This window comes from Nilaparvata lugens, chromosome 9 (assembly GCF_014356525.2).
Source record: "Nilaparvata lugens isolate BPH chromosome 9, ASM1435652v1, whole genome shotgun sequence".
Taxonomy (NCBI): Eukaryota; Metazoa; Arthropoda; class Insecta; order Hemiptera; family Delphacidae; genus Nilaparvata; species Nilaparvata lugens.
The window spans coordinates 6,065,547-6,082,589 of NC_052512.1; the positions used below are offsets into that span (position 1 = coordinate 6,065,547).

General features: G+C 33.2%; 1 protein-coding gene across 1 annotated transcript in view; it reads left to right on the forward strand.

Annotated features, from left to right (window-relative positions):
- Window positions 1–17,043, forward strand: part of LOC111054816 — a 198,198-nt gene that overhangs the window by 154,753 nt on the left and 26,402 nt on the right. Inside the window, exons 21-24 of the mRNA XM_039435763.1 lie at window positions 2,624–2,810; window positions 6,563–6,647; window positions 11,947–12,204; window positions 13,449–13,605. Of these exons, the coding sequence (XP_039291697.1) occupies window positions 2,624–2,810; window positions 6,563–6,647; window positions 11,947–12,204; window positions 13,449–13,605 (687 nt within the window). The remainder of the gene's footprint in view (window positions 1–2,623; window positions 2,811–6,562; window positions 6,648–11,946; window positions 12,205–13,448; window positions 13,606–17,043) is intronic.

Sequence of the window (17,043 nt, forward strand, 5' to 3'; positions counted from 1 at the left end):
AATGTGAGAACGCGTTGATAGAATTCGATGAGATTTGGCAGGAATATTCCCTTTTTGACTGCACTTCGATGTATACAGAAGGTTTTTTGAAATTTCTCATTTTAAGGATAATATGAAAGGAAAAGAAATTCCTACATACTCTGATATCACTATAAATATATCGGGGCTCCGAGCTTCGCTCGTTATTTTTATTTATTGATAAATAGAACACAATTCTCTGAAATGATCGTGTTTATATTTCACAGCTGGCTATACGTCATGAATTTCGGGGATGCGATATTTTTCACATACTCACTTTTTTACTATCCACAGCTGTTTCAGCCAAGGATGAATTATCCTTTTAATGTCGTTTAGCGAGTTTTCCAAAGGATGAGAGCTGGAGCAATCGAATCTTTATATCATAAACCTACTATGTTCCAAATTTTGTTAAAATCGTTAGAGCCGTTTTCGGGATCTGTTGAACATAAATAACTAGATATAAAAAACCAGATATATAAATACAGAAATTGCTCGCTTAATATAATAGGATATCATCTACTTTGGAGATAGGATCAATCAGACTATAGAATTATTCATAATCTATCAGCTGACAAGTGGATTATTCATTGCATGCATTACACAGATGTCTGGCCGTGTCTATTTCAATAAGGTAGGGGTTGATTTTTTTTTTTTTTTTTTGATGCGTGCCATTCAGTATCAATATTCTCACTTTTGGAAAAAATTAATAGATGATTGAAAATGAAATTAAAAAATGATTAAATGAACTGAATAATGCTGAAGAAATTAATTTTAAAATAGTTGAGAAATATTTTTATCAGATGGAAAGATAATCACGAAACTGGATAAATCATCATATGGGATATAAATTCAAAAGTGAACTGAGTTTATTAAAATGAGTGAGTTTTTGATCTTGGAGAAAACAAATAACAGTTTTGAGAGTAAATTATGATTCAACTGTGAATTGTCATTCAACTGAATCAACTAGAACAGGTGACATCAGATACTTGTGGATGAGAAAACTGCGTGAGGTCTACTGTTCACAGAACTACTAGTATACAGAATGTTTACGAACTTCCTACTAATACTATAGGGGATTGCTAAATATCATATTGAAATTTTCCGGAAGTCATCAGTTTAATTATTGTTTAAAATAATCTAAAATAGCTTACAAATGAGATGCATAACAGTCGGAGACTGTTGCATTGTTGTGGCTTAAGCCGCATGCCTTGGCATGCACTGCATCTAACCCTCAGTTGTGTCCTATCACTAAAGCTGCCATATCTCAGTTGATATTGGTCCAATTTGAAAACTTCAGGTACCAATCAGAAGGTAATTAAATTTACTAAGAAAAGCTACTCTTGTATTTTTTTTTTGTAAAACCAACGGTTTCTGAGTTATTTAAGAAACAACATTTTAAATGGCCGCCATTTTGCTTTATGAATTTGAAAAATTATCATAATGTTTTTGTAGCTCTGTCTAGTTGTGAATAATGATTGTGCAAAGTTTCAATTTTGTATGTGCAACCATTCTTTAGAAAAAAAAAAATGATGAAAAAGTAAAATTGTTGCTGTGTGAGTAACGGAAACTTCCGGACTATCTTCAAAATTTTCTGAAATAACTTGATTTATTCAAAGTGCGGTGATATTAAGTGAAATATTCGACTAAGAGTTTGTGTTTAAATCATTCTCAATTCTAAATTTCCAGTTCATATATATTTTTGGATAGAAATTTAACTTTAACTTCCAACAGTAAGAACCTTTTTTTCGGACATGTTGTTATTTGTCAAAATCATGCTTTCACGAATTTCCCTACACCTTTTGCAGCAGCTTTAGTGTTGAGTGTAGATCATCGAATTCTCTTTGAAATGATGTATTATTTCACTATTCCAAGTTTTCCTTTCATTGTTATAGCAGCTTCAATATAGGGGGTGAAATTTTCATTACTGCAACAAGTATCAACTCAGCGGTTCCACTCCTTCAACAGAGGGGATAAAGATGCGCACTTGTGCTATGTTCACCTACTAACTAGTCCAAATTAGGCTGCAAAGTCAAAAATTGAGTCACAGACACCCCCTTCAAATGTCAATGTTAAACGATCAATTGTTGCAGTAATGAAAATTTCACCCCCTACATTGAAGCTGCTATAACAATGAAAGGAAAACTTAGAATAGTTGAATAATACATCATTTCAAAGAGAATTCAATGATCTACACTCAATACTGGAGCTGCTGCAAAAGGTGTAGAGAAATTCGTAAAAGCGTGAAATTATAAATCAAAATGACGAAAATGTTATGCCTTAAAAGCTCATAATCAACATGGATTTTTCCTGTCGACATTTAAAAAGTTATAAGAGCAAAAATAGGAAAAAAATGGTGGCAAACGTGTTTTTTTTAAATGTCACACTTTCAAGATCGGATATCTCGAAAAATAGAGGAGATATAGAAAAAGTTGTGGAATGAATATTGTAGGAAATTATGTAATGCTTCAATTTGCTAAATGACAGTCAAGTCCTTAGGATACATAGTGTTCGAGTCTTATGCGAGAAACCAAAAAATTGTACCTTCAAACCTCCTATAGATTTGTTTCTTTATGGCACCATGACAATTATTATTTTTATTGCTCAGTCCAATCTGATGGAACATCGATTTCTGAGAGTGGTGAATTTCAACATAGCCTTGAAAAATATATCGCGAATCTATCATCCGGATGGAATCACTGTGGGAACTCAGGTGTTCCCAGATGATACGAAATCTGTACAGATTAAAGAAGTGAAATACGTGAGTGAGGATGGAAATACGGTGTATCGATATGGTGAGTTTATTCATTTATAAATTTATATAAATACTTCTCATATTTATTCATAACTAGCTTACCCGGCGAGCTTCGTACCGCCAAAAAGTCAATCTATCTCATGTCACACTTGACTTTATTTGGTGAATCATGAAATTTATCTGACAAACAATATTTTTATTTACATCTTAATACGGACTTCCTATGTGCTTAAAACTACCGTGTTAATACCAGCAAACAATTCTATCACAGAGTGACATGTTTATTTCAGCTGATGCTGAAATCATATTATCACAACATGATCTTAAATCATGATGATCTTCCCGTTCCACGTTAGCCGCTCGGCCGACAATTTCGAAAACATAGGTCTGTAGAATGAATTGATATATAATTATTATTAGCCCCCTTATCAAAATTTCTGGTCAGTAACCATCCCCAATATTCACACAACATTTTCCCGAAGTTTCATGCCATTCTGTCACATAGTTTTCGAGTCTATAGGGAACAAACAAACTAACACAGAAACAGACATCTATTTTTATAGATAGATTTTCCCCTTCCACGTGCATTGAATTAAATTGAGAATAAATAGAAGATATTGGGGGGGGGGGCGAGGTATGCTCTGGAGTTTAAAAGCATAAAAAATTTGTAACAAAAGATTGGATTTATAGTTTATATTTATTTATTCATTTTCTCAGTCGTACATTATTTTTACAGTTATATTAGGAGGCACAACAGACTTATGCCCAAAAATGTCCCTTTTCAAATTATTTATAGTAGCCTACAGTCCAAATCAAAATAACAATTCGATTTAGAATGATATACTATGTTTGCTACAATGTGTGTTAATATAGAGATAATTCAATCATTCAAAATTACACAACCTACAGAAAAGTACCACGGGCTGATTCACGCCCAAAACGGTTCCAATTCTAATTTATACAGTGGTCCAAATGTAACTAGGTTATGTGTCACATTCATCAATTACACACTCCATTTACAATTCAAAACACACAAAAATCATTTTCAAATTAGAAAAAAATACTCCTAAATTAAATTAAATCAATCACAATTAATTAGAAAATTCAAAACTTTGAAAAAAGAATATAAAATTTTGAGACCGAAAAGACAAACACATGTACTATGTACTATTTTACACTAATAGCATTTAGTTACTATTTTGGACTTTCTGAAGTAAACATGTTATCTAAAAAAAGAGAAATAAACGAAATAGCTATTTATGTATTAAGAGCCTAATGCACAACTTTATCGACGCGAAGCAGAGCATGATAATTTTGCAAGAGTGATAAAGAAGCAATATGCGCGAATTACATGAACAATTTTTTCCACAACTGCTCAAACCTGTTAAATCACTTATATTGGCAGAGTTACAATTACCGACTTTTTAGGTTAAGATCTGACCTTTTGGCGAGCTGCTTACCATCAGCTGATTGGCGAGCGTTAAGAAACTCTTCTACGCATGCACAAATGATTAGCAAGCATGAAGAGAATCTACTGTGCATGCGCAGATGGTTAGCGAGCGAAAAAGTAGATTCTCCTCAGAAATAAGCTATTTTACAAAACAGCATGCACAGTAAATTTTCTTCACGCTCGCAAATCATTCGCTCATGTGCAGAAGAGTTTCTTTATACTCGCCAATCAGCTGATGGTAGGCAGCTCGCCAAAAGGTCAGATCTTAGCCTAGAAAGTCGGTTATTGTAACTCTGCCAATATAAGTAATTTTACAGGTTTGGGCAGTTGTAGATAAAATTTTTTATGTAATTCACGCATAATGCTTCTTTATCTCTCTTGCAAAATTATCATGCTCCACTTTGCATCGCATGATAACTGTTTTGCGCAAGCGATAAAGTCGGGCATTATACTCTTAATACATGAATAGCTATTTTCACGCACACTTGTAGAAAAATAAGTTTCTCCTTCTGAATTATTTTTTCGAGAGATCAGCTGAGGAATAACCCACAAATGCACTTGCTCACTCACTCCCAATACGGTATTGACAGATGACTAAAGTCTCAGCTGTTTTTCCAAGGACGTATTTATCCTTTCAATTTCCTTCAGTTTCTCCAGGGTTGAGACCTAGTGCAATCAAATTTTCATTTCATAAACCTACTATGTTCCAAATTTCGTGAGAATCGTTAGAGCCGTTTTCGAGATCACATACAGATATAAATATAAACATAAAAACATATAAACAGAAATTTCTCATAGGATAGGATAGAAATATAAATCGGAGTACCCTTCTAAATAAAGGAATTGATTGTTTTTTAAAGAGATACTGTGGTATTTCTCCATACATGAGAAAAAATGAGACTCTGATGTTGTCAATACCACTTCAATTTTGTTCTACAAAAGGACCATGGTTTTGGGGCTATACCTGACCCACACTCAGCTAGACCAGTGTTTTGAGTAGGCCACATAAGAAGCAGGAAGTTCCAAATTTGAGGTTAGGTGCATTGGGACCACAACATTGTGGTCAAAATTGTGCAACTGCGCTTCTACCTATGAATCTGTCAATCACTGTAATTGGCTGATCTCTCTCCATTTCTCTGCACCGCATTATCCCCCAAGTCTGAAGTGAATCTGTACGGACCAAAAATTGTAGCGCATCAATGTCTCTATTGACTTGACTAAAAGTGAATCAATATTAAATCACTATCTTATGAACCTGTTGTATCCTTGGATTTCAATAATAAATTAACTCATGGATTTATCATTAATTATAACACTTTATGGAGGCTGTACAAAGGCTAAAAATGAACTTTCTACTGGTGATATTTTTCAAAGTGGTTTTTAGATTTATATATCATCAAGCTATCAAAATATTTGTTTCTGATCATTGCTTTTTGAGATATGAGCGCCCGAAGTTTAAATTTTTAGGACAGAACATTCCAAATTCAGTAAGAGATAAATCCATGAGATCCAGAGGATGAATTCTTCATAGTATTGTTAATCTAGTAAAACAAAGATTTCATGAAAATATAAATTTTTGAGAAAATTATTCAATTTACCAAGAATAACTCAACTGAAAGTTTTTTTTGGTCATTTTTAGTAAATTGAATAACTTTCTCAAAAATTGATATTTACATGAAAATTTTGTTTTACTAGATTAACAATATCATGTAGAATTTAGCCTTTATATCTCATGTTTTTATCTCTTACCGAATTTGAAAAAAGGTTCTGTCCAAAAAAATTAAACTTTAGGCGCTCATATATCTCGAAAAGTAATGATCGGAAAAAAAATTTTTCCTGAGAAAATTTTTTCATTTCGATAGCTTGATGATATACAAATCGGAAAACTTTGATAAATATCAGCAGTGGATAGTTTTTTTTAGCCTTTCTTCTTCTTTATGTGCCGTCTCCTTTGAGAAGGTTGGCTATCAACATGGCAATTTTGATTTTTGAGGCAACCGCCCTGAACAGATCAATGGAACTACTGTTGTACCACTGTCTCAAGTTATTTAATCAGGAGATCCGTCTTCTTCCTATACTTCTTTCGCCTTGTATCTTTCCTTGTATGATGTTTTGCAAAAGTGTTCTCTCACCTCTCATTACATGACCCAGGAATTGCAGTTATTTAGCCTTTGCACAGCCTCAATTACTGAAAGCATAAAAGGTCATACTCACTGGCCAGTGCCTTATTAATTGGTAATAAATGAGTATATGACAGAACTTCTTCTAGATTAAAGTTCCAGACTAGCAATACATTCATCTTCTAAATAATTATATTGATTGAAATCATTCCTCTTTTCCAGATGGTCAGATTGTATTGGAAACAGTATTCAGCAACAGACATACGAAGCTGTTTCAAATGCCAAACCCGTTCCGAAGATTTAACGTGTAAGTTGACACTTTTTTAAAAATAAAAATAATACAATTTGACAATCTTTATTCACTCTGATGAAGTTATTACAGTGGTACGAGAAAATATCACTGTACACGAATGAAGGATTAATGAGAAACTGAAATATTGATTGCAAAAGATGAGTACAGTGATCATTAAAATGAAATTAGAATAGACATAGAATAAAAAGTAGGGTGATTCAAAGAAACGGGAAATTTTAAAAGTTGTTTTGGTAGCCGTGGGCGAATGCTACTACTGAATAACGTATGTCAACCTGTCAAGTGTCAACAAAACCTTGCCATTTAGTTTTAGTTAGCATGGATGGGTAGCCGTCTAGTTGTCACCCCGACTACTTGACACCTGGTCATTTTGGCCATAGGCAACTACTTGTACCCTCGTAAAAATATGCCATTGCCTTCAAGTTGTCCCCCCGACTACTTGACACCTACTGGACCAAAGGTGCCAACTAGTCGTGACCATAAACGACAATTTGACACCTTGCACCCTCACGTGAGGGTGTCCCCTCAACTAGTTATCACCTCCTCAGAAAGGATACAACTAGAAGGGTATGGCTCACGTCTACTTGTCCCCTGAAAACCGGTTTTAGAAGGGGACAACTAGTCGGGGTGTCAAGTAGTCGGGGTTGGCACCTTGTCGCATACCCTCATGAATGCACTACGTCACACTGCACGAATATCGATGTAATTCCAAGAAATGGTAACATTCCATGTACTCCTAGATCCCCTGATTTGTCATCTTTCGATTTATTTTCTGGGGTCACCTTGAAAGCAAAGTGTTCCTCAGTCGACCTGCAACAAAGGAAGAATTGAAAGCCAAGATCCGAGAAGCGATTTTGTAAATTACAGTTGTTATGTTACATCAAAACATGGACAATGTGATGAAGAGACTTGAGCCACAAATGGCGACCACGTGCTCTCCTAAAATTTAAAAATTGTAGATTTCTGTTATTTGTTGCAACACGTGCTCTGAACATATTGTATTTGAGAATATGAACGCTTGAAGAGCTAGAATAATAAAAAGAACCGTTTCTCGAAACTATTGAGAATGCATTTGAAAAGCCCACCTAGACAGACGCTGGGGCATTATCCTTTTCAAAATAGTTTGAAACAAAATCATTCTGTCATAGAAACTTGCTAACATTATATGATAACAGTAACGTCAGTCACAGACACGTTTACAATAGAAACCACATGGCCCACTGTGTTTTGTGTCAAGACTTGTATATATCTATAGCATAAGTTGATGGCAGGTAAATGAAGATTGTGAATAGCGATATAGATATATAGTTAGGAGAGAAGTAAATATAGATATGTAGTTTTCAATGTAACCACGTGGTCAGCATATGCTACAATTTTACCACGTGGTCAGCATATGACTATTATTGAAGCAATTATTTGATGATCAGTTATTTGAATGGTGATTACATGAAATGATAAACATGATATATGAGTAAACTAGCTGTACCCTGCCACGCTTCGCAGTGGCACATTGTGATTGAATGTTTATTTTTTTTTTTCTGTGGCCCCCACTATATATAAAATATGTGTTGGGAAACCACAAATATTATGCTTGTTAAATAAATTATGAACATCTGTGTTATGTGAGCTGTTAAATCTGGTTTATTGTGCAATTACAAAACTAAAAGGAAAAATAATGTTTATGTGAGAAATAAAATGAAAAAAAGCAAAATTTTTAGAAAAAAGAAATTAAAATGAGTAAATGAATACCTATATATAAAATAGAAAATTATTGATGGAAAATAATTAGATTCTAAAAGAAAAAAATATTTGAGAATAGTCTCTTAAAAAGGATTGATAAAAAAATGAATTAATAATAATCATAATATCTAGTTTGTAATAAGGTCTTCACTATAATTTATTCTATTTTCAATTATCCAAGTTTTTGTTTTTGCTTTAAATATATTAACCAGTACCATTTCCTTGATGTCCATTGGCAGCCTGTTGTAAATCTTCGGTCCTAAGTATGTGACTGTTCTCTGGGCGGCAGTTGTTGTCATCCTGGGGACTGCTAGATCAATATTCCTGCTAGATCAATAATTGTACTGGAAAACATACGGTAATCAAGAGTGTAGTTTACCGGTACTCTATATCTCACGAACCTGTTGAAGCTGCGTTTTGAAACATGCGCGCTATCTAGCGGTCAGATTTTGCACTTTGATTGCAGCAGCGCTCAGCTCAAATCTGGCCAAAAATGGCCAAAGTTTCACCCCCTCCCCCCCGGGCCACTCTGCGAGCCCGGTCAATTTTTTTTTTTTAATCAACTTATTTTCGCGAGCTGACCCCGAATGTGAAGTCAAAAATCGGAAAAATCCATAAACAAAAAAGTTAAAAATTTTCGGGCGAGCGTAGCGCCCCTGAAAATTGTAAAAAGTAGATAAAAACCATCCTTGATACGGATTTTATATCATGTTAAAATTTCAACTCAATCGGTCTAGTACTTTTGGAGTTTTTGCATTACACACAAACCAACATAACATTTTTATATATATAGATGTATTTATAAACTAGGGCATGAAATAGATTAGGCTATTATGTATGAAGTATTCAACAAATATAATGTTGTACAATGAATTACAATTTAATAATTATTATAAGCTAATTAAGTTAGTTAAATCCGAATTCATAGGCTAAGGACAAATTTGTAAATAGAATAAACTAGGTATATTTTGATTGAAACATGTTGACAATGAGTATAAGAAACCTGCTTAATCAATTAAGTAGTAATTAATTGGTATCTCATTAATTTGATTTATTCAACTCAATTGTAATGATGTACTGTATGACATTGTATTTTGTTCATTTCATGTATTTATTATTGAAGTATTTGCCATATTAGATTTATAAGATTGATTACTGTATTAATCAAATCAATGCATTCAATTGTCAGTATCCAAACTTTAGAGTTTAAATATTGGTAAAATGTATGATATCATTTGTTTTAATAATGAAGGGGAGCCATAGTTTAAAATGATATAACATAATAAACATTATAGTGAATTCAAATTGATATTTGAATCCATTTTGTAAGCAGAATATTAGGCTGAAGAGTTTGAGTGTAGGCGGAGCTAGAGGGCGAAGGGTGATGAGGGGTGGAAAATCGTGGTTCTAGTATATAAACAGGCAGACCCTGTCTTGCAGTTTTTAGTTGATGTTAGTTGCTGGGAGTTGCTGTTAGTTGCTGTGAGTCTCTTGGATTTTGGACAGTGTTCAGTGTAGGAGTGAATTTTTGGTCTCAGACTTCAATTATCCTATAGGGAATAGACTGAGCCAGGTAAAGATTGTATTTAGAATTTTCAATTTTTCTCATTTAAAATCCACACCACCCCACCCTAAAAAGCCCAAATAAGTATATCAAATTTTATAGCATTATAGTAAAGAGCAAACTTGATTATCACTTCTTTTTAAATTCATATCTAAAGACACAATCTTAATTAATTTCTTGAAGCTTACAGTTGAAATTCACTTCTAAGCACAAATAATAGTTTTTTAAAGCAAGGCTCCCCTAATCATATTCATTCTTTAAAATTTATCAATTCTCTTATTTTTGACTGTAATCATAATTTTAACTAGAGTTGTTCAATATTTTGATTTAATTACTTATTTTTCAAGTAACCTGATAAAAGTAATAAGAACTGTTTGTTAAATTTTGTTGTATAAAATTAAACTTTAACTGTAGTACTCTCGAAAACTCCATAATCTTGTATATTTTGAATCATTACTATACTTAAATCAATTTTATAAATTCTCTTAAATTTGAAGTTTACTAATAAATTCATAATTAACCTTTGTTTTGCCTTTCACTTTATACATTCCCTTACACACGACCCTGATCTATCTATCTTTATCTTTTTCTTCAATACTATTATTAGTTCAGTGAGTGAAATATAAGTATCCACACAGTGAGTGAAATTATAGTAAAGTAATTGAAATTTACATATAGTAATTGAAATAATATTATAATAATTTTATAAGTAATATATATATAGATTATATGATTATAGATTATATATATATATAGATTAATATAATATATAGATTATAGTAATTGAAATAATTATTCTCTCAATTCATAGTAATTGATTGGCGCCGGGCAAAATACCGTATAGAGTGAGGGAGTTCGAAACCCACTCTAAACAAAGACCGACAGTGGGAAAGAGTTCAGACTACAGGAATGTTTGCGTAGAAAAGGAACACACCTGCAAGATGTCATCTTCAAAAAATGAATGTTCCGGTATTTATTCTGGAATGGCATTATTTTTACTATTGGATGATATGAAAAACTTAATTTAAAGACTTGTTTTTCTTGAAAATATCCAACTTTCAAAATTTCCCGTTTCTCTGAAACACACTCATTGTAAAGAGAAAAAAAAATTTGACTGACTTTATGGACATATTGTATGGTTGTATGAGCTACTGATTCATTTCTAATCAAATTGAATATTATTGATTCATTAAATTATCTACGACAATGATTTGAAATTGTGTGACATATAATGGCTTTGTTTGGTCTTGTGAGATGTTTGAGACACTTGCTTGGCTTGGAGCTCTTGCATGAACTACTGAACTATCATTTATTCTATCAGCAATACAAATTTAGAATAAAAAAAGCTTTCAGCTTTTATAACAAAAAAAGATCTGGTGTGGTGCACTCACATAACTTCCCTTGCCGTTATGGAAATTGATCAACTGAAGCTAGTGCTCACGCACATCTCAAGTCTACTTTTCTTAGATCTGGGCCAGCTGGTGACAGGACAATAGCGCTGCAGACACACGAAGTCTGCTATTTCTTCATAGTGAATGATTTAATAGAATCAACAGTTGCCAACAGTTTGCAATTGAAATAGTAACATTTTCTCGAATTTCGAGCTTATTTTCAATTCTAGGTAAAAAGGCTACTGAACATCAATTGTAGAGATGTTTATGCTCAATCTGTTTCACTTGAAATTTCTTGTTTAAATTATATCTGAAGCCTGATAATTGGAAATCTAAAATTAAGCTTTGCATAGATGGTGTAGTGCTCCTGAAGTTTTCACAGATATGGGACTTGTGGCAGCTGATAGAGCTTATCAATGACTTTTCTAGGTATGGATTTGATCAAAATCGTTGAAGCCGTTTTCGAGAAAATCGCGAAAACCCCTGTTTTTGACAACATTTTCGCCATTTTAGCCGACTAACTGAATAACTGAAGATATTATTATTATTTATTATAACGTGGATCTCTCTTGAAGGTGTTGTGATTTTGTGTTGGAAACAGAGAGATGACTCCGCAGGGAGCTGTGAGCGACAGAAGAGTGAAATACTGGTCAGTGGACATTCTGCGAGTGTACGCTCTGCGACTCAAGACGCAGCTGATGGAGGACAATGCAGACAACAAGATCACGTCGGAAATCGCGCCGGCATTGCAGTACACCACCAAGCATCAGATCGACATCATACACATCGCCAAGGGATTCGACATCAAAATGAAAGTCGGATCCAAGTGGGAACGCGAGCTACAGGAGTCCTCTATGACGTAAGCTGCTTCTTCTTTTTCGTCTTCTTCTTCTTTTTCTTCTTCTTTTCTTCTTCTTCTTCTTCTTCTTCTTCTTCTTCTTCTTCTTCTTCTTCTTCTCTGGAAAAAATCAGCATTGCACTTACTTGAGAATAATTGACTACTCTGTCACTTTCAGACTGGTTAGAGATATCAAACTTCCAAGATATAGGCCGTTTCCCGATGATATCCATGTATTATTTTCAAATCAGCTTACTGCTTCCTCTTTTTTTATAGTGAGGTGCACGTTATAATGGCAGTGTTTGATTAGCAAGTTATTGCTATCCTTGTCTATCATTCAACGAAGCGGATAGCGCTATCTCTTTCTCGCTTTGTTCTGTTGCCAGATTGTTTTTCAACAATATTATAATGAATGATCAATTCACAATATATTTCATCTTAATCATGAAAATCCATTATGAAATTATTGAAAAAAAAAATTTCTTTCTTGAAATATAATTTATTATTCTAAACGAAGATCAACAATTAATATTACATCAATAAGCCTGTATCAGCTACCGTCAAGAATGCATTGACTAGACAGAGGATCGGCAACGTTGTTCTTCTATCTTTCTCCACTGCCATTATAACATGTATCTCTCTATAGGATACTGAGGCCTGGGGCCTGTTTCATAAACGTCACAAGTTCCTGTAATACAGGAAAAGTTTTTGTTAAAAATATGAAAAGTTCGGTAAAAATTATTAAAAGTTTGTGTTTCATAAACAATTTTCCTTGTGAAACAATTTACAAGTAATTTGCCTGTATTAGAAGTAGCCCGTAATACAGGACTTTATCATAGTTGTGTTCCATAAAAAGAAACTTCCTGTATAACTGGACCTGTAAAGCTGGGTTTACACCAAAGTTATTAACAGAATGTTATAATTGAATGTTAATAACATTCAATAACAGAATGTTAATAACTTAATCCGTATAGATTATATTAGATCTAACATAACTTATCATACACATATATTCATCATGTGTATGATAAATTATATTCAATCTAATAGAATAGAATCGTCGATTGGTGTAAACAATACAGTAATCGGAAAAGAAAAATCAGGCTACTGCCCAAAACTTCTTCAATTCCCATTTTTTTTAAAAATCGTTTTAGATCCAGTAGCATTGTTTCACATCATAGAAGAATTACATTTTTTTCTTTCAATAAATTTTGAAATATTGGTTCTTCTCAAATACGTTTTCAATGTTTACGTTTTTTTCCAAGATGTATTCTGGACAAATGGAATCCTACCAATAAGAGACAGTTCTTAACAGAAATTTATATGTATTTTGGCGATGACAAGTATGTGCTCAATTACGACACCATACAAGAATATTTCATCATCAGAAGTATCCAAGTTTGGATCTGCGTCAGTGTTCATGTGAGTATTATAAGCAATCATATACAGAGTGTTCCATAAGCAGTGTCGAATACTGTAGGGTATTGTTTCTGGATGATAGGAGACTAAAAATATCGTATTTCAAGGGCCGTTTGCACAGTGTAATTTTAAGCTAAAGCTTAAACCAAATCTGGATTTTTTTGGTTTAAACAAAAATTCCGTTTGCGCAGTATCAGTTTAAACTCTGTATTGAGTTTAAACTCTGGGAAAGTTTAAACCTCCAAAACAGGAGGTTTCAACCAAATAATTTGGATTAACTAGACATCACTGTAAGATTTGATGGGGAAACAAATAGTAAATTATTTTTAGATGGTTGTTTTTAATGCTTCTGTAGACGATAATAATTATTCAAGTTATAGTGAATCATTATTTGAATGTAAAAATAATTATAATGGAGGAATTGATAGAAGTTTTTAATGCGATTGATAAGATGACTGCTAAGAAATTTTGGATTGAGAAAAATTGGGCAAAAACGAATCATTTAAATTTCTGGGATGATAGAGAATTTTTTAACAGGTTTGCTTGAGTAAAGCAAGTGCCAATTTAGTATTTGATTAAATAAAACACTTGATAGAAAATAAGACTATTTTTATCAGTGATCTTTGATTAGAAAACATGTTTTTAATAACACATAACTACTGAGATACAGTATTTTTAATAAATGAGGAAGACCGTAGTGGATTTAAATAACAGAATAAGATTTTTATCTTACATTCTAGAATATATTTTTTGGTACCAACTGATTATAAGTTTATTTCTAATAGCAATATAGCATTTCATCATTTTTTGAAGAATTTCTTTATTGCTTTCCACTTTTATTACCGTACAGCTTACAGCTCTGTGGATTTTGAACGAGGAAATAGTAGCTACATAACCTCAATTTACTGATGGTTTGTAAACAAATAACAAATTTCCTGTAAAAATCAGCCTTATGATATTATTAACGATGACATTCTATTACCAACTCAACGCTAAACTAATTTAACTTAAACTGGATTAGTAAATGCACTGAGAAAACCGATTCAAGTTTAAACTTCCAGATTAACTTAAACTCGATTAACTTGATCGAGTTTAGCAATCTATACTGTGCAAACGGCCCTCAGTGTCTAAAACTAGCGGTTATCCTTATAGCTGACATTTTGTTTTTTTCACTTAGGAATTGTTATCTCAAGAACAAAATGTATTAATCCGCAATTTGGCATGAATATTTTGATTTGGACAGTGTAGTATAAATTGGATATGGGACAGTTTTGGGCATGAGCCTGTTGTGCCTTTCCTCATGTTAAGTATTTGTACACAATGTCATAAATAAATATTTATGCTATAAAGACTCAACTTAGAAAATGAAAAACATTTTTCGATGTAAATGGCGGCCATTTTAAATTCATGATTTCACAAAAACCGTTCACTTTACAGAAAATTTACAAGTCACTAAAAAGTTAGCAAATTTTATCAACTTCAAGGATCTTATTTATTAAGATTGGTCGAATAATAACAGAGAAATTAGTTCTTTTTGAACTGCATGAAAGCACAAGACAAACAAAAACATCCGAAAAACATTGTAAAATCAACTGTATGGCCATATGGAGCAAATAATGAAAAGTTATTAAATTTAATAATATTATTATCAAACGAAAATCCAATTTAAATGCTGTAGTTCACCTCGAAGACTTCTGCTACTGCAAATATTGACAACAAATTCAATTCTGATGTCAAATTCACCGATCCATATCTTTATTATTGTAGTAGAGCTGTTCTTCATGAATAACTGATGTCTTCTCATAATCTTTACTTCAGGTGCATAGGCCTACCGATCCTTTGAAGCAAAGAATTACACTGTTTCACATTTACTTCAACAGGAGAAACAGCTGGATGGAAATATTATATAGATAATATTTGCAGTACAGCAGAAGTCTTCGGGGTGAATAACAGCATTTAATTTGGATTCTCGTTTTATAATAAATATCGGGGCATCGAGCTCCGTTCGTTATTTTTATTTATTGGTGAACAAAACACAATTCTCTAAAATGATCCTGTTTATGTTTCACAGCTGGCTGTATGTCATCTTATGAATTTCGGGGATGCGATATTTTGATTTTTCACATACTCACTCGCTCACTCACTATTTTACTATCCACAGCTGTTTCAGTCAAGGATGAATTATCCTTTCAATGTTGTTCAGCAAGTTTTCCCAAGGATAAGACCTAGTGCAATCGAATCTTCGAATCATAAACCTACTATGTTTCAAATTACGTGAAAATCGTTAGAGCCGTTTTCGAGATCCGTTAAACATAAATAACCAGATATAAAAATAGACAGATATTAAAATAACCAGATATAAAAATAACCAGATATATAAATACAGAGATTGCTCGCTTAATATAATAGGTTTATCAATTCTTTGGCATTTGAATAATTGCAATATCTCAGTAATTTCCATCTGGAAAAGCTATTTCAGTCTCTTTATTCCAAAGACCTTGAATATGCATAGACTCACATGCAGTGCTAGTGTCGTACTTGGAATTGAAATCGGCCATTGAGGGGCAACCCATAAGATTATTACATACCAATGCCTTTGTAATGTATAATATTACAAATATATAGATATAATATCTCGTGCTAAAATACTTCAATGGCGGCCTTCAATTTCAAGTAAGAGCTATCATTGGGAAGGCATAGGCATTGTGGGTCTATATCTCTTTAAGGTCTTTGTTTATTTAGTTTAGTCTGAGAGTTTTTTTCAGGTTTTTTATTTGATCAGCTGTATTAGCACACTTGAAATTTGGACAATATGAATGTCAATAATGCTTGTCGTCGTCGACTGCCGAAATTTACGCACAAACGAAAATGCACCTTTAGTTAGGAGATGACTGCAACCTATCAGCTGGCATTCGTTCAACATGTCCTTTCCATTGTTGGTGATACGTTGCCACTCTCTCATTCATGAAGAATCTCTGTGTGTAGGGAGCTTCCCCCATCTAGGATCCAGCCCAAGGCTAGGCACATACCAGTTAGTCAAGACAAGACACGTTTAGTCACAACACTTCACATGGTTGCTAATGAAGACATGTCTAATTGCAATAACTAATCAGTGTGTGCTGCTCCATAAGCAACTATGTGAAGTATAGTGACTAGTCTTGTCTTGACTAATCGGTGTGTGATCAGCCTAATAGTTAAAAGTTCCAGGGCACAATTCGTGGGATCAAGGTTTGATCACAGGTTGACCTAGGAGTTTCTGCAAGGTTATCCAGAGTTGTCGAAGAATCTTGTACCAGAAAAATACCTCAGAGACTCATATTTTACTTTTTTCCAAAGCATAATTGCATACGGTGCAAAGCATAAAAGCATAATTGACTAATCGGTGTGTAACCAGCCTTAGACTTTAAACTAGTTAGGAGATGACTGAAACATGACAATGCT